General features: G+C 46.6%; 1 protein-coding gene across 1 annotated transcript in view; it reads left to right on the forward strand.

Moving 5' to 3' along the window:
- LOC120978569 (potassium channel subfamily T member 2-like) overlaps nt 1-18,432 on the forward strand; it is a 1,475,081-nt gene that overhangs the window by 831,980 nt on the left and 624,669 nt on the right. The window contains 1 exon segment of the mRNA XM_040406800.1: nt 5,809-5,914. Coding sequence (XP_040262734.1) covers nt 5,809-5,914 — 106 coding nt within the window.

Genomic DNA, 18,432 nt, shown 5'->3' on the forward strand with positions numbered 1-18,432 from the left:
TGATGGTGAAAGGTGCCCGGCTGCAGCCATCTCGTTTAGGTGCCCAGCGCCGCCTTCTGAGCTGAAATCGCCGCCCTCACTTTCATTCGATCTGCTTACCTCAGATGACTAACCTTCCTTGTTCCCAGCCGTGCCCAGCCACGCCCGCCTGTAAAGGAGCCCAGCACCACCTATGTCTCCTCCTTTCATCAACGATAGATATCCGTAATCTCGCGATTCGCGAGCTCGTGCATGCGAAGTGCCGGTATAGTGTTCCTTCCCTGTGCTGGCATCAGCCTCAGGGAAAGAACTGCGCATGCGCGAGCTTGCGCCCGCGAGATTACGGCTATCTATCGTTGATGAAAGGAGGAGACATAGGCGGTGCTGGGTTCCTTCACAGGCGGGCCTGGCTGGGCACGGCTGGGCACAAGGAAGGTTAGTCACCTGAGGTAGGCGGATCGAATGAAAGGGAGGGCGGCGATTTCAGCTCAGAATGCGGCGCTGGGCACCTAAACGAGATGGCTGCAGCCGGACACCTTTCACCATGAGACGTCCCCTTGGACACATTTTGAAGTGATTGACAGGTGATATAAACCTCTTTTTTATGAATATAGAGCCACAGGGGCATTTGATAAACTCACTTTAGGATTCAGTGTTTTACAAGGGACATTGCCATATGTTTAGCTTATAGGGCTCATTTCTGATGACAGAATCCCTTTAAATAATGAGATAATTCAATAGTTAGAAATTAATAATAGCGATTAATAGGGTGTTATTAACATTGAGATGCCTAGTGGGTGAACTTATTTTTCTCTTTTTAACATAATTAATTAGTAAAAGTGTTTTTTCATGTTCATGCTTTTGTATATTTTTTAAAAGACGTCCTGGGGTACGTCACTACTTGGGGGATTGTTATTATTAGAGATGAGCGAATGTTTCAAAAATTTGATTCGCCGATTCGCCAAATTTTGTTGGAAAAATTTGGTTTGTTATGAATACATTTGCGTTGAATTACTCTAAAAAACAGCTATTTCCTCGCTGCACGGAGCCTTTATAGTGGTGTAGAACACTGTGCCTTGCAGTAACACGCATAGGGAGTCTGCTTTGGTAGTAATATAATACTGTGAGTCCGTATGACATACAGATGACAGGCATCATACTTAGAATCCCTGCACACTTCACTTATTTGGGCAGTCAAATAACTCTAGTATGGACTCAGCCTTACAGGTCAATGTTAGCACCAAGAAGAAGCGAACTCCTTTTACACCATCGCCAGCTAATTCCACATAGATGTCTAGAGAACTTGTTCTTTTACAAGCTGATACAAGTAGTACCCCCATGAAAGAGTGGAGAGGGTGTCAGGAGTAAGTTTGTGTTGACGTCACTGGTTATTTTGGCCTTCGTCTGATCCGTCATAAAAACAACACCCAAAAAACGGACCCTGTCTTTTGAGAATCCACCTTCACATGGTCAGCATTTGGTCGGTAATCCATTAGTATTGCTAATGCCCAAAAAAACAGGAGTAGATCCAAAACAGAAATGACATGTGAATGGAATAGTTGCATGTCTTCTCTGTTTTGTACCCACTCCTGCTTTTGGCTACCAAATCACAAACAATTTATTTTTTTTGATCGGGGGAGAAAAAACGTTTGTTTAACAAACAGGATATAAACACACTTAAAATACAACACAGAAGAGGCAAAACAACAAAATTTAAAAGACAAACTGGAAAAATAAAGTGCTTCATCAACAAGAATAGATTGACGGCCATGTCGGGGTGACCAGGAGGGTAATGCATACAGATCAAGAAATATATGGGGTTATGGCTGATAACTGGAGGACAGTCAAGTAAAGATCTGAAGAAATGCAAGTAAAGACATAAGAATAAATTGGCCACTTCCTCCAATGTGAACTTGTCCTTTTAATTAAGAATATCATTCCATAAAGTTTTAAAGTCCTCTGCATGGATGGCATAAGAAATGTCTATTCAAGGTTCGAGAAAACAAGCTCTGTGGCCGACACTAATCCAGACACGTCATACCCGGTTCACATCGTTGCTAGCCACATAAGGTCCTGAGAACTTATCACCAGATTACCAAAACAACAGTCAAAGTTTCTTTGGAATCACATCCCTACGATAGCCGTGAGCACCTCGGAGCTGTTATACAGGAAGAGTGGGAGGCAAGTAAATATCTTAGGTAACACCTCCAATAGATCATCCTCTTTGCATGTCATACAGAACCAACCTGTCCACACAATCCGAACCTCTGTGCTTGCCTTGGTGAGTGGAGGCTTGGATGAAATTTGTATGAGCATAGCCAGTTGATCTTTGTCCTTTCCTTTGAGTCCAGGTAAACAGGAAAATTTGGCATTTAGGTTCAGCTCTGAGCCCACTTCAATGGCAAGACCCTTCTGCTTCTCGGCAGCTATGTGGGAAGACAGGTGCTTGGAATACACTTTCAGTCTGGTGTATAAGAAATTATACATCGGTGTCACGCTGTGCAGAGTCCATTGTTTTTGAAGGACCAAAACAGCCTGTGCCGGATCAAGAGATTCCTACAAGGAGGTGCACTGCAGGATCTTTCTTTTAGACAAGCTTTGCAATGCAGATGTCGACTTGCAGAGGTCAAGCTTCCGGGAGGATACCTCAAGCTGTGAAAATGACTGCTCCTTCGTGCTTATGACCTACTTCTGGTGGTTAACACCCCATCGGTTGGTGTTTGCATATCCTAGCGATAAATGATGTTCCCATTCATTGACTGTAAACAGAGATATTGACAGACAAATGTATCAAACTCTGCTGCAATCTTTCTAGGCGCCACATCTCCAGTCCCCTGACCAGCCATATTTGCCAGCATCTGTTCCAGGACATGAAGCAGTGGAATGACATTGTTCATTCCGTAGTCCTGGCGACTGACAAATAACGAGGCCTCCTCAAAGGGCTTGAGCAAACGGCAGGTGTCACGCATGAGCTGCCACTGGCTGACATCGAAGTTACACAGGGGACTACCCCTGTATGCTTGGATCATCAAGAAATCTTTTATGGCCTTTCTCTGTTCGTACAGTCGATTCAACATATTGAGGGTAGAATTCCAATGGTTGGAAACATTGCATATCAGCCCATGTTGGGGGATGCTGTTCTGTCAAGCTCAAGGAGGGTGTGCTTTGCGGTGTACAAGTGGCTGAAGTGCATGCAAAGTTTCCTGGCCATTTTTAGGATGTATTGCAGATGGGAGGAAGACTTTCAGGAACCGCTTGACAACCAGATTGAACACATGTGCCATGCAGGGCGCATGGCTCAGCCATCCTTGATGCAGCGCCGACACCATGTTATTCCCATTGTCGGTCACCATGGTTCCGATTTTCAGTTGTCGCAGAGAAAGCCAGGATTCCATTTCTTGCTAAAGGACACAAAGCAGTCCCTCCCTTGTGTGACTCCATTCACCCAGGCAAACTAGGTGCAGAACAGTGTGAGAGTGATGAGAGGGGTCACACATGGCTTGCATACACTACATGCCTCCAACATAATTGTTGGATCTCTACATGAAAATAATGTATTTGGTGTAAATCGCGAGGGGGGCATTGATGGAGACATTGACTTTACAAGAGATACAGAGCAGCGGAATCTACTTTAAAATTAAAAATTTCAACACTGCATAATTCAGCCCACATAGCAAAAGAATGTGTACAGTCATCCATCATTTTTCCCCAAAAAAGCCCGTTCCACATAACACATTTCACCACTATGTTATTTGGCCCATACCACAATAGGAGGTGTGCATTCACCCATACATTTTCCTAAAAAATTCAGTGTCACAGAAAGAATTTCACCACTAAGTAATGTGTTCCATACCGCAAAAGGAGGTGTACATTCACCCGTACATTTCCAAAAAAAGCCAGTGTCACTGAAAGGATTTCACCACTAAGTACGTCATTCCATACTGCAAAAGGAGGTGTACATTCACCCATACATTTTCCGAAAAAAAGCCAGTGTCACAGAAAGAATTTCTCCACTAAGTACGTCGGTCCATACCACAAAAGGAGTTGTACATTCACCCATCAATTTTCACGAATAAAAATTTTCACCAAAGAAAGAATAATGGAATTCTGTTTATACAGAAGAAAGTCTACTATCACCCATCAATTTTCCAAAAAACAGCCCGTTTCACTTAAAACATTTCACCACTGCGCAATTTGGTCAATATCGTTAAAGGTGTAGTACAATCACCCATCTATTTTCCAGAAGAAAACATGGCTGAAATTCAAAATTTCACCAATGAAAGGATATTGGAATTTGGTTCATACAAAAGAAAGTCTATCACCCAGCAATTTTCCCCCCAAAAACTTGTTCCACATAAAAAATTTCATCACTACATTATTCGGTCCATCCCGAGAAAAGTGCTTCACCGCATATAACTAGACCACTGAAAGTGCAACAATGAAAGGAGAATATATTTTGCCAGTAATACACGGCAAACTTGGCTGTAAAATATCTCACTGCACCGCTGAACGGCAAAGATATTTTTCCTTTTTCCACTAATACATGGCAAAAAAGGCTTTAAAACAGATAACTGCACTGCTGAGCGGCAAATATATTTTTTCTTTCTCCACTAATACAAGGATAAAATGGCTTTAAAACAGATAAGTGCACCGCTGAGCAGCAAATATATTTTACTTTTGCCACTAATACACGACAAAAAGGGCTGTAATTTTTGCAATTCACCACACAATGGCTAATAAGCCCTTTTTTTTCCAGTAATAAAAGCCAAAAAATGCTTTAGAACATAACTGCACCGCACTAGGGCAAATAAAACGTTAAAATATTTCCTTGTAATAAACCCTGTTAATGCCTGTATCAAACAGCACTTGCACCCTAACAAGGACGGTTTGCTGGAATTACAGAGCTGTATAATGGCAACTTGTATCACCGGTCAGTGCAGCAAAGTGTAATCTGATTGTTCCTATTAACCAGGCTGTCACCTCCCCGACTGAACCCTGTTCAACATAAATGCAGTGGAATGATTCCTCCCTATCCTTTCCCTATGCCTTGAATAATCTTTCCCTGCACTTGTAAATCTTTATTTTTTAGCACAATGACGATTTTCCTATCACTGTCCCTGCACTAAGCACGCTGGTGAATGGCAGAATCTAAGATGGCTGCCGTATTTATACAGCTGTGACATCACAGGGCTGGCTGCTGAATAGCTACATGCATGTCAGTATGGGTGATTCCGCCTTCCAAGACTTCCTTTCTCCATGTCCTCACACGTGCATATTTTAGGAAAAATGCGATTCGTTACTACGAAGCACGAGGAAATTCGCATTCGGTGCGAATCGATTTTTTCCTGAAATTCATAACGAACTCCACTTCGTCAGCTTCGATTCGCTCATCTCTAGTTTTTATTATACACTGGTATACACAGAATAAAATAATAACAATGAAAGCCACAGCACATACTGCAAAAAAAAATGCAAAAAAAAAGCCCACACACATATATTATGGACATTCAGCAATGCAGATAGGCATCTTATTAGGACTTGCCTTTGGCAGGACTTGATAGGAATACTAAAATGGAAGCCATAGTGCACTATGGGGGGCCTATGGTAGGCGTTCAGCTGCCATACTAACTATATTCACTCTGCAATCATGTCACAATGGATAATCATAGTTACTCTATCAAAACATTTAGATGTAGTAGTTGCTATTGCCTGTGGCATCTAAGGGTAAAATGACAAGTAATTGCCAGATTCAAGATATTGTTATGTTTAATTGTAACATTTTTATAGTCAGAATTAAAAACTGTACATGAATTTTGTGTTTTTTTGTAGGTACACTAAAGGTTATCCTCCAAATTCACCATACATAGGCAGCTCACCTACCTTTTGTCATCTGTTGCCAGAAAAAGTTCCGTTTTGCTGTTTACGATTAGATAAGGTAAGAAGAAAAAAATTGTAATTAAACTTCAAAATAGTAGAGAAACCGTGTCTTATCGACATTCTCTGAAAAAAAAAAAAAAAAAAACATTCCCAATACTTCTTTGATCCATCTATTCCGAGACATAGTTTTCCCTAATTCCAGTCAACGAAAAATAATTAGTAACGTTGAGAAAAATACATAAGCCCATTTAGTCTTATGGGTGACTATACAAAGTTAATTCAGAGGAAGACAAAAGTCTCCCCAAAGACAAAAAAATATATATTTTCCATCTTAAAAAATAAATTGTGAAGAACAAGTGCCTAAATTGATGACCCATCTATAGTAATCCAGTCCATGTAAATTGCAATATTATTAATTTTAAAAGTGCCCCTTTTAACTCTTTCAATAAATTAGCCATGACATCTTCCTCTGCTACAGTTGACCTACAGTAGAGATTGTAGTGCTTCTCTAGCTGGCACAATCTCTGGTTCTGCAACATACAGATGTAGCAGGGGTAATGCTCAGGTATGTGAGAAGAGCTAATAAGGAATTGTGATTTAGTCCCCTGCTGTTCATACTGGATCTCCGTGATTGTCAATACATACATACTGCTGGCAGTCTTAAAAGATGAAACAACATGTTCTCATTGTCGCTGTATAAATGGTCTTATTGTGATTGATTCCTAGGGGACATATACAGTACTCTTGTAATTTAATGTAGTTCTGTTAGTATTCAAATCCTTACTATTTCCAAATGTGGAAAAGTCAATAAGATGTACTACTGGTGCTATTGACCATGTGTTGGATCTTTTCTGGTGGGCTTCTGTGGATATAATATCCTTTCCCAGCAGTTAGTGATCAGTCTATGTCCCTTTATAAATAGATGGATGTATAGGTTGCGATTAAAAGAAGTTGTCAAGTCTTGTAAAATCTAATCATACACAGTATGGTCCCTTGTGGGACTTTAGCTTATATAAAAGTAGCGCTAAAAGGAAAAATGAAAAAATGGATGAAAAAGCACTATCCTGTATAGTATACGATGTGAAGCTTATGCTTGTGGAAGAAAGAAACAACAACCTGTGGGGGAATTGGTGTTCTGGACCTCGGTACGGCGTCCCGTACTGTCTTGGGTTCAGAGATCACTTACCCACCACGCTGTGATGTCTTCCGTCGGTGCTCCAACTAGATGTTGCTTGCAGCTCTGTTCTCCGGCTGTCGGCGTCACACGTGGTATCCAAGCGCACGCGTCTGTTGTTAGGTGTGCACCTGACCTGGTGTTGGTCACGTGATCGGGATCTGCCGGGCCGGTTTGAGAGTGATAATGATGTTAGGGGAGCGCTTCTACTTCCAGGTCCCTCTTTGTATGTTGCTATTGCTCTATTGGCAATAATCCTCCGTACTCCTTAAACGCGTTTCGGGACTTCACTTGGTTACTTCATCAGAACCTATACATCCATCTATTTATAAAGGGACATAGACTGATCACTAACTGCTGGAAAAGGATATTATATCCACAGAAGCCCACCAGAAAAGATCCAACACATGGTCAATAGCACCAGTAGTACATTTTATTGACTTTTCCACCTTTTTTTTCATCCTGGAAAAGTATATTATTTTTCACAGATTTTTATTCCTTATTTCTATGTCCTAACATTTTTTACCACCTTTTTCCCACAACTCTATATACCATTTATCCTAATGGACTAGACACCACTAATTTTCCCACACGGATCCATCCTAAAAAACTGGTACCAGCCACCCCTTATCTGGCACCCACCACAAGTGCCCAGATTCCCCCACTCACTCACCTATGCTATAAAAATCCCTACCTTATTTTTAAACTAGTATTTTAAATAAAACTACCATAATTAATCCCATTTATGAGTGTGCCTGCTATCTCCTTATTTTAAATTCTCTTTCTTTGACTGGGTGAGTCAAACCAGCAGTTCAGCACCTCAGTCATTCTATTGAGCAGTTGAGCCGCCTTATCTCTATCTTTTTCAAATATTTCCAAATGTGTTGCACTCTATAAGCAGTTTCCTATATCACAGGACTTGTTTATAAATTGGCATATTGTAGAGCAGTGCGAGGAGGAGCAAAGCAGAGATTGAGGCATGTGGGGGGGGGGGGGGAGTGGTTCCAGGAGCAGCAGGGCAGAGATAGAGGGATGCAGGGAGGAGAGATGCCAGGAGGAATGGGGCAGAGGTGGAGGGATTCAGGTAGGAGCGATGCCAGGAGGATCAGGCAGAGATAGAGGGATGCAGGAGGAGCAGGACAAATAGTGAGGGATGCAGAGTGGAGTGGTGCCAGGAGGAGTGGGGCACAGAAGAAGGGATGTGGGGAGGAGTGGTGCCAGGAGCAGCATGGCAAAGATTGAGAGATACAGAGAGGAGTGGTGCCAGGAGAAGTGGGGCAGAGATGGAGGGCTGCGGGGAGGAGTGGTGCTAGGAGGAACAGGGCAAAGATTGAGAGATGTGGAGAGGAGCGTGCCAGGAGGAGCAGAGAAGAGATGGAGGTAAGCGGAGAGGAGTGGTGCCAGGAGGAGCAGGGCAAATATTGAGTGATGTGGAGAGGAGCGGTGTCAGGAGGAGTGGGGCAGATGGGATGCAGGAAGGAGCAGTGCCAGAAGGATTGAGGCAGAGAAGGAGGGATGCAGGGAGGAGTGGTGCCAGGAGGAGTGGGGCAGAGATGGAGGGATGAGAGGGGGAATGGTGCCAGGAGGAGCAGAGAAGAGATAGAGGGATGCGGAGAGGAGCAGTGCCAGGAGGTGACCCAACAGTTAATGTAACTGGTAGACATAAGGAGCAGCCATCGGAATGCCTTTGAAGTGTTCTCTGCCTTGCATCATCTGCTGCTTTCAAAAGCACATTACACCCTTGATTTTTCTAACAATCCATTTAACGCACTACCTAAGGCCTCTTTCACACTTGCGTTGTCCGGATCCGGCGTGTACTCCACTTGCCGGAATTACACGCCGGATCCGGAAAAACGCAAGTGTACTGAAAGCATTTGAAGACGGATCCGTCTTCAAAATGCTTTCGGTGTTACTATGGCAGCCAGTACGCTATTAAAGTCCTGGTTGCCATAGTAGGAGCGGGGAGCGGGGGAGCGGTATACTTACAGTCCGCGCGGCTCCCGGGGCGCTCCAGAATGACGTCAGAGCGCCCCATGCGCATGGATGACGTGCCATGCGATCACGTGATCCATGCGCTTGGGGCGCCCTGACGTCACTCTGGAGCGCCCCGGGAGCCGCACGGACGGCAAGTATGCTGCTCCCCCGCTCCCCGCTACACTTTACCATGGCTGCCAGGACTTTAGCTTTGGCAGCCATGGTAACCATTCAGAAAAAGCTAAACGTCGGATCCGGCAATGCGCCGAAACGACGTTTAGCTTAAGGCCGGATCCGGATTAATGCCTTTCAATGGGCATTAATTCCGGATCCGGCCTTGCGGCAAGTCTTCAGGATTTTTGGCCAGAGCAAAAAGCGCAGCATGCTGCGGTATTTTCTCCGGCCAAAAAACGTTCCGTTCCGGAACTGAAGACATCCTGATTAGAGTTGAGCGAACACCTGGATGTTCGGGTTCGACGAGTTCGGCCGAACTTTCGAAAAATGTTCGGGTTCGGGATCCGAACTCGACCCGAACTTCATCCCGAACCCGAACCCCATAGAAGTCAATGGGGACCCGAACTTTTGGGCACTAAAAAGGCTGTAAAACACACCCGGAAAGGGCTAGAGGGCTGCAAAAGGCAGCAAAATGTAGTTAAATCCCCTGCAAACAAATGTAGATAGGGAAATGATGAGTTAACATAAAATAAATAAAAATTAAACAATATTAATTGGAGTGAGGTCCCATAGCACAGAATCAGGCTTCAAGTCACCCACCAATGGAGAAGGTCACTTACTATTATTTTGACCACAGCACCCAGACAAAGGAGAGAGGTCCCACAGCAGAGAACCAGGCATCATATCACCCACCACAGGAGTAGGCCACCATTTAGTTACTTTGACCCCTACACCCAGACGGAGGAGAGAGGTTACACAGCAGAGAATCAGGCATTTAGATCACCCACCACAGGAGTAGGCCACCATTGAATCAGACCCCGGCAACCATGTCAGATGGCACAAGCATAAGCTTTATATCAATCAGCACAGGAGAAGGCGACTTTGACAGACTTTGACCCCTACACCCGGACGGAGGAGAGAGGTTTCAAAGCAGAGAATCAGGCATTTAGATCACCCACCACAGGAGTAGGCCCCAATTTAATGGGACCCCGGCAACCATGTCAGATGGCACAACCATCAGCTTCATATCAATCAGCACAGGAGAAGGCGACTTTGAAAGACTTTGACCCCTACACCCAGACGGAGGAGAGAGGTTTCACAGCAGAGAATCAGGCATTTAGATCACCCACCACAGGAGTAGGCCCCCATTGAATCAGACCCTGGCAACCATGTCAGATGGCACAACCATCAGCTTTATATCAATCAGCACAGGAGAAGGCGACTTTGAAAGACTTTGACCCCTACACCCAGATGGAGGAGAGAGGTTTCACAGCAGAGAATCAGGCATCATATCAACCACCACAGGAGAAGCCACCATTTAGTTACTTTGACCCCTGCACCCAGGAAGAGGAGAGAGGCACCACAGCACATATTCTGGCATCATATCAGCCACCACAGGAGAAGCCACCATTGAGTTACTTTGACCCCCGCACCCAGGAAGAGGAGAGAGGCACCACAGCACATATTCTGGCATCATATCAGCCACCACAGGAGAAGCCACCATTGAGTTACTTTGACCCCCGCACCCAGGAAGAGGAGAGAGGCACCACAGCACATATTCTGGCATCATATCAGCCACCACAGGAGAAGCCACCATTGAGTTACTTTGACCCCTGCACCCAGGAAGAGGAGAGAGGCACCACAGCACATATTCTGGCATCATATCAGCCACCACAGGAGAAGCCACCATTTAGTTACTTTGACCCCTTCACCCAAACAGAGGAGAGAGGTTCCACATCAGAGAATCAGGCATCATATCAACCACCACAGGAGTAGGCCACAATTTAATGGGACCCCGGCAACCATGTCAGATGGCACAACCATCAGCTTCATATCAATCAGCACAGGAGAAGGCGACTTTGAAAGACTTTGACCCCTACACCCAGACGGAGGAGAGAGGTTTCACAGCAGAGAATCAGGCATTTAGATCACCCACCACAGGAGTAGGCCCCCATTGAATCAGACCCTGGCAACCATGTCAGATGGCACAACCATCAGCTTTATATCAATCAGCACAGGAGAAGCCACCATTGAGTTACTTTGACCCCTGCACCCAGGAAGAGGAGAGAGGCCCCACAGCACATATTCTGGCATCATATCAGCCACCACAGGAGAAGCCACCATTTAGTTACTTTGACCCCTTCACCCAAACAGAGGAGAGAGGTTCCACATCAGAGAATCAGGCATCATATCAACCACCACAGGAGTAGGCCACAATTTAATGGGACCCCGGCAACCATGTCAGATGGCACAACCATCAGCTTCATATCAATCAGCACAGGAGAAGGCGACTTTGAAAGACTTTGACCCCTACACCCAGACGGAGGAGAGAGGTTTCACAGCAGAGAATCAGGCATTTAGATCACCCACCACAGGAGTAGGCCCCCATTGAATCAGACCCTGGCAACCATGTCAGATGGCACAACCATCAGCTTTATATCAATCAGCACAGGAGAAGCCACCATTGAGTTACTTTGACCCCTGCACCCAGGAAGAGGAGAGAGGCCCCACAGCACATATTCTGGCATCATATCAGCCACCACAGGAGAAGCCACCATTGAGTTACTTTGACCCCCGCACCCAGGAAGAGGAGAGAGGCACCACAGCACATATTCTGGCATCATATCAGCCACCACAGGAGAAGCCACCATTGAGTTACTTTGACCCCTGCACCCAGGAAGAGGAGAGAGGCCCCACAGCACATATTCTGGCATCATACTAACCACCACAGGAGAAGCCACCATTGAGTTACTTTGACCCCTGCACCCAGGAAGAGGAGAGAGGCCCCACAGCACATATTCTGGCATCATATCAGCCACCACAGGAGAAGCCACCATTGAGTTACTTTGACCCCCGCAGCCAGGAAGAGGAGAGAGGCACCACAGCACATATTCTGGCATCATATCAGCCACCACAGGAGAAGCCACCATTGAGTTACTTTGACCCCCGCACCCAGGAAGAGGAGAGAGGCACCACAGCACATATTCAGGCATCATATCACACACCACAGGAGAAGGCCTCTTTCAGTGATTTAGGCCTTTGGACCCAGACAGAGGAGAGAGGCACCACAGCACATATTCTGGCATCATATCAGCCACCACAGGAGAAGCCACCATTGAGTTACTTTGACCCCTGCACCCAGGAAGAGGAGAGAAGCCCCACAGCACATATTCTGGCATCATATCAGCCACCACAGGAGAAGCCACCATTGAGTTACTTTGACCCCTGCACCCAGGAAGAGGAGAGAGGCCCCACAGCACATATTCTGGCATCATACTAACCACCACAGGAGAAGCCACCATTGAGTTACTTTGACCCCTGCACCCAGGAAGAGGAGAGAGGCCCCACAGCACATATTCTGGCATCATATCAGCCACCACAGGAGAAGCCACCATTGAGTTACTTTGACCCCCGCACCCAGGAAGAGGAGAGAGGCACCACAGCACATATTCTGGCATCATATCAGCCACCACAGGAGAAGCCACCATTGAGTTACTTTGACCCCTGCCCCCAGGAAGAGGAGAGAGGCCCCACAGCACATATTCTGGCATCATACTAACCACCACAGGAGAAGCCACCATTGAGTTACTTTGACCCCTGCACCCAGGAAGAGGAGAGAGGCCCCACAGCACATATTCTGGCATCATATCAGCCACCACAGGAGAAGCCACCATTGAGTTACTTTGACCCCCGCACCCAGGAAGAGGAGAGAGGCACCACAGCACATATTCTGGCATCATATCAGCCACCACAGGAGAAGCCACCATTGAGTTACTTTGACCCCCGCACCCAGGAAGAGGAGAGAGGCACCACAGCACATATTCAGGCATCATATCACACACCACAGGAGAAGGCCTCTTTTAGTGATTTAGGCCTTTGGACCCAGACAGAGGAGAGAGGCACCACAGCACATATTCTGGCATCATATCAGCCACCACAGGAGAAGCCACCATTGAGTTACTTTGACCCCTGCACCCAGGAAGAGGAGAGAGGCCCCACAGCACATATTCTGGCATCATACTAACCACCACAGGAGAAGCCACCATTGAGTTACTTTGACCCCTGCACCCAGGAAGAGGAGAGAGGCCCCACAGCACATATTCTGGCATCATATCAGCCACCACAGGAGAAGCCACCATTGAGTTACTTTGACCCCCGCACCCAGGAAGAGGAGAGAGGCACCACAGCACATATTCTGGCATCATATCAGCCACCACAGGAGAAGCCACCATTGAGTTACTTTGACCCCCGCACCCAGGAAGAGGAGAGAGGCACCACAGCACATATTCAGGCATCATATCACACACCACAGGAGAAGGCCTCTTTCAGTGATTTAGGCCTTTGGACCCAGACAGAGGAGAGAGGCACCACAGCACATATTCTGGCATCATATCAGCCACCACAGGAGAAGCCACCATTGAGTTACTTTGACCCCTGCACCCAGGAAGAGGAGAGAGGCCCCACAGCACATATTCTGGCATCATATCAGCCACCACAGGAGAAGCCACCATTTAGTTACTTTGACCCCTGCACCCAGGAAGAGGAGAGAGGCACCACAGCACATATTCTGGCATCATATCAGCCACCACAGGAGAAGCCACCATTTAGTTACTTTGACCCCTTCACCCAAACAGAGGAGAGAGGTTCCACATCAGAGAATCAGGCATCATATCAACCACCACAGGAGTAGGCCACAATTTAGTTTATTTGACCCCTGCACCCAGGAAGAGGAGAGAGGCCCCACAGCACATATTCTGGCATCATATCACACACCAGGTTAAGGAACAAAAAGAAACCAATGTGGATAAATAGAACTGTAAAGAAAGCAATAAATGACAAAAAGAAAGCATATAAAACACTAAAACAGGAGGGTTGCACGGAAGCACTGAAAAACTATAAGGAAAAAAATAGAACATGTAAAAAACAAATAAAAGCGGCCAAACTAGAGACCGAGAGATTAATTGCCAAAGAGAGTAAAACCAACCCTAAAATGTTCTTCAATTATATAAATGTTAAAAAGTATAAAGCTGAAGGTGTTGGCCCTTTAAAGAGTAATGAGGGGGGAGTAGCAGAGAGCGACGAGGAGAAAGCAAAGCTGTTAAATATTTTTTTCTCCAATGTATTCACTGAGGAAAATAAATTGTCAGATGACATGCAGAATGCAAAAATAAATTCCCCATTAAAAGTGTCCTGTCTGACCCAGGAAGAAGTACATCAGCGGCTTAAAAAGATTAAAATAGACAAATCGCCAGGACCGGATGGCATACACCCCCGTATCCTAAAGGAATTAAGTAATGTCATAGCCAGACCCTTATTTCTGATATTTGCAGACTCTATACTGACAGGGAATGTCCCACAGGATTGGCGCGTGGCATATGTGGTGCCAATATTCAAAAAGGGGCCAAAAACAGAGCCTGGAAACTATAGGCCGGTAAGTTTAACATCTGTTGTGGGTAAACTGTTTGAAGGTTTTCTGAGAGATGCTATATTAGAGCATCTCAACGGAAATAAGCAAATAACGCCATATCAGCATGGCTTCGTGAGGGATCGGTCATGTCAAACTAATTTAATCAGTTTCTATGAGGAGGTAAGTTCTAGACTTGACAGCGGCGAATCAATGGATGTCGTATATCTGGACTTCTCCAAAGCATTTGACACTGTACCGCATAAAAGGTTAGTATATAAAATGAGAATGCTCGGACTGGGAGAAAACATCTGTATGTGGGTAAGTAACTGGCTGAGTGATAGAAAACAGAGGGTGGTTATTAACGGTACACATTCAGATTGGGTCACTGTCACTAGTGGGGTACCTCAGGGGTCAGTATTGGGCCCTATTCTCTTCAATATATTTATTAATGATCTTGTAGAAGGCTTGCATAGTAAAGTATCAATTTTCGCAGATGACACTAAACTGTGTAAAGTAATTTACACTGAAGAGGACAGTATACTACTACAGAGGGATCTGGATAGATTGGAGGCTTGGGCAGATAAGTGGCAGATGAGGTTTAACACTGATAAATGTAAGGTTATGCACATGGGAAGGAAAAATGCAAGTCACCCGTACATACTAAATGGTAAAACACTCGGTAACACTGACATGGAAAAGGATCTAGGAATTTTAATAAACAGCAAACTAAACAGCAAAAACCAGTGTCAGGCAGCTGCTGCCAAGGCCAACAAGATAATGGGTTGCATCAAAAGGGGCATAGATGCCCGTGATAAGAACATAGTCCTACCACTTTACAAATCGCTAGTCAGACCACACATGGAGTACTGTGTACAGTTCTGGGCTCCTGTAAACAAGGCAGACATAGCAGAGCTAGAGAGGGTTCAGAGGAGGGCAACTAAAGTAATAACTGGAATGGGGCAACTACAGTACCCTGAAAGATTATCAAAATTAGGGTTATTCACTTTAGAAAAAAGACGACTGAGGGGAGATCTAATTAATATGTATAAATATATCAGGGGTCAGTACAGAGATCTATCCCATCATCTATTTATCCCCAGGACTGTGACTGTGACGAGGGGACATCCTCTGCGTCTGGAGGAAAGAAGGTTTGTACACAAACATAGAAGAGGATTCTTTACGGTAAGAGCAGTGAGACTATGGAACTCTCTGCCTGAGGAGGTGGTGATGGTGAGTACAATAAAGGAATTCAAGAGGGGCCTAGATGTGTTTCTAGAGCGTAATAATATTACAGGCTATAGCTACTAGAGAGGGGTCGTTGATCCAGGGAGTTATTCTGATTGGAGTCGGGAAGAAATTTTTTATTCCCCTAAAGTGGAGAAAATTGGCTTCTACCTCACAGGGTTTTTTGCCTTCCTCTGGATCAACTTGCAGGATAACAGGCCGAACTGGATGGACAAATGTCTTTTTTCGGCCTTATGAACTATGTTACTATGTTACCACAGGAGAAGGCCTCTTTCAGTGATTTAGGCCTTTGGACCCAGACAGAGGAGAGAGGTCAGAGATTAGCTTCATATCCCCCAGCACAGCAGAAGACCGCTTTATTTTACTTAGGCCTCAGCACCCAGACAGAAGACAGAGGTAGCATGGCAGAGGTTATGGCTTCATGTCACCCGTTAGTTTAACCGGCCACTTTCATCTGGTTAGGCCCCGGCGCCCAGACAGAGAAGAGTTTCATTAAACTGTGGGTTTCATAAAATTTGTATCAAATAAAGAAGTGGCCCGTAGCACAACAAGACATGTTTTAGGCAGTTAATAAGGACTACTCTGCACAAGGGAGGGACAGGTCCTGTGGGATCCATGCCTGGTTCATCTTTATGAAGGTCAGCTTGTCCACGTTGGCTGTGGACAGGCGGCTGCGCTTGTCAGTAATGACGCCCCCTGCCGTGCTGAATACGCGTTCAGATAAAACGCTGGCCGCCGGGCAGGAAAGCACCTCCAAGGCATAACATGCTAACTCTGGCCACGTGGACAATTTCGAAACCCAGTAGTTGAATGGGGCCGAACCATCCGTCAGGATGTGGAGGGGTGTGCAGACATACTGTTCAACCATGTTAGTGAAATGCTGCCTCCTGCTAACACGTTCCGTATCAGGTGTCGGTGCAGATAGCTGTGGCGTGGAGACAAAACTTTTCCACATTTCTGCCATGCTAACCCTGCCCTCAGATGAGCTGGCCGTGACACAGCTGCGTTGGCGACCTCTTGCCACTCCTCTGCCTTCACCTTCCACCTGTTCCCCTGTGACATGTGGGAATGCTCTCAAGAGCGCCTCTATCAGCGTGCGCTTGTACTCGCGCATCTTACGGTCGCGCTCCAGTTCAGGAATTAAAGTGGGCACATTGTCTTTATACCGGGGATCCAGCAGGGTGGCCACCCAGTAGTCTGCACACGTTAAAACGTGGGCAACTCTGCTGTCGTTGCGCAGGCATTGGAGCATATATTCGCTCATGTGGGCCAGGCTACCCATGGGTAAGGACAAGCTGTCCTCTGTGGGAGGCGTATCGTCATCGTCCACCGTATCCCCCCAGCCACGCACCAGTGATGGGCCTGGGCTGCCACCCCGCTGTGAACTTGCGTCATCCTCGTCCCCCTCCACCTCCTCCTCCTCATCCTCCTCGTCCTCCAGTACAGTGCCTTGGCTGGCGACTTGTGAACCTGTCCTCTGCTGCTTAAACAAACCTCCCTCTGAGCCACTTCGAACAGACTGGCCCGAAAGTGTTAGAAACGAGCCCTCATCCTCCTCCTCCTCCTCCACCTGGGCCACCTCCTCTAACATCATTGCCCTAAGTGTTTTCTCAAGGAGACATAGAAGTGGTATTGTAACGCTGATAACAGTGTCATCGCCACTGGCCATGTTGGTGGAGTACTCGAAACAGCGCAGCAGGGCACACAGGTCTCGCATGGAGGCCCAATCATTGGTGGTGAAGTGGTGCTGTTCGGCAGTACGACTGACGCGAGCGTGCTGCAGCTGAAACTCCACTATGGCCTGCTGCTGCTCGCACAGTCTCTCCAGCATGTGCAAGGTGGAGTTCCACCGGGTGGGCACGTCGCATATGAGGTGGTGAGCGGGAAGGCCGAAGTTCCGCTGTAGCGCAGACAGGCGAGCAGCGGCAGGATGTGAACGGCGGAAGCGCGCACAGACGGCCCGCACTTTATGCAGCAGCTCTGACATGTTGGGGTAGTGGTGAATGAACCTCTGCACCACCAAGTTCAGCACATGCGCCAGGCAAGGGATGTGCGTCAAACCGGCTAGTCCCAGAGCTGCCACGAGATTTTGCCCATTATCGCATACCACCAGGCCTGGCTTGAGGCCCACCGGCAGAAACCACTCGTCGGTCTGTTGTTCAATACCCCGCCACAACTCCTTTGCGCTGTGGGGCCTGTCCCCCAAACATATGAGTTTCAGAATGGCCTGCTGACGTTTACCCCGGGCTGTGCTGAAGTTGGTGGTGAAGGTGTGTGGCTGACCGGATGAGCTGGTGGAAGCAGTGGAGGAGGAAGCCGAGTAGGAGGAGGAGGCTACAGGAGGCAGAGAATGATGCCCTGCGATCCTAGGGGGCGGAAGGACGTGCGCCAAGGAACTGTCCGCTGGGGGCCCAGCCGCCACTACATTCATCCAGTGTGCAGTTAGTGAGATATAGCGTCCCTGGCCGTGCTTACTGGTCCACGTATCTGTGGTTAGGTGGACCTTGCCACAAATGGCGTTGCGCAGTGCACACTTGATTTTATCGGACACTTGCATGTGCAGGGAAGGCACGGCTGTCTTGGAGAAGTAGTGGCGGCTGGG

Source organism: Bufo bufo, chromosome 9 (genome assembly GCF_905171765.1).
Source record: "Bufo bufo chromosome 9, aBufBuf1.1, whole genome shotgun sequence".
NCBI classification, from domain to species: Eukaryota; Metazoa; Chordata; class Amphibia; order Anura; family Bufonidae; genus Bufo; species Bufo bufo.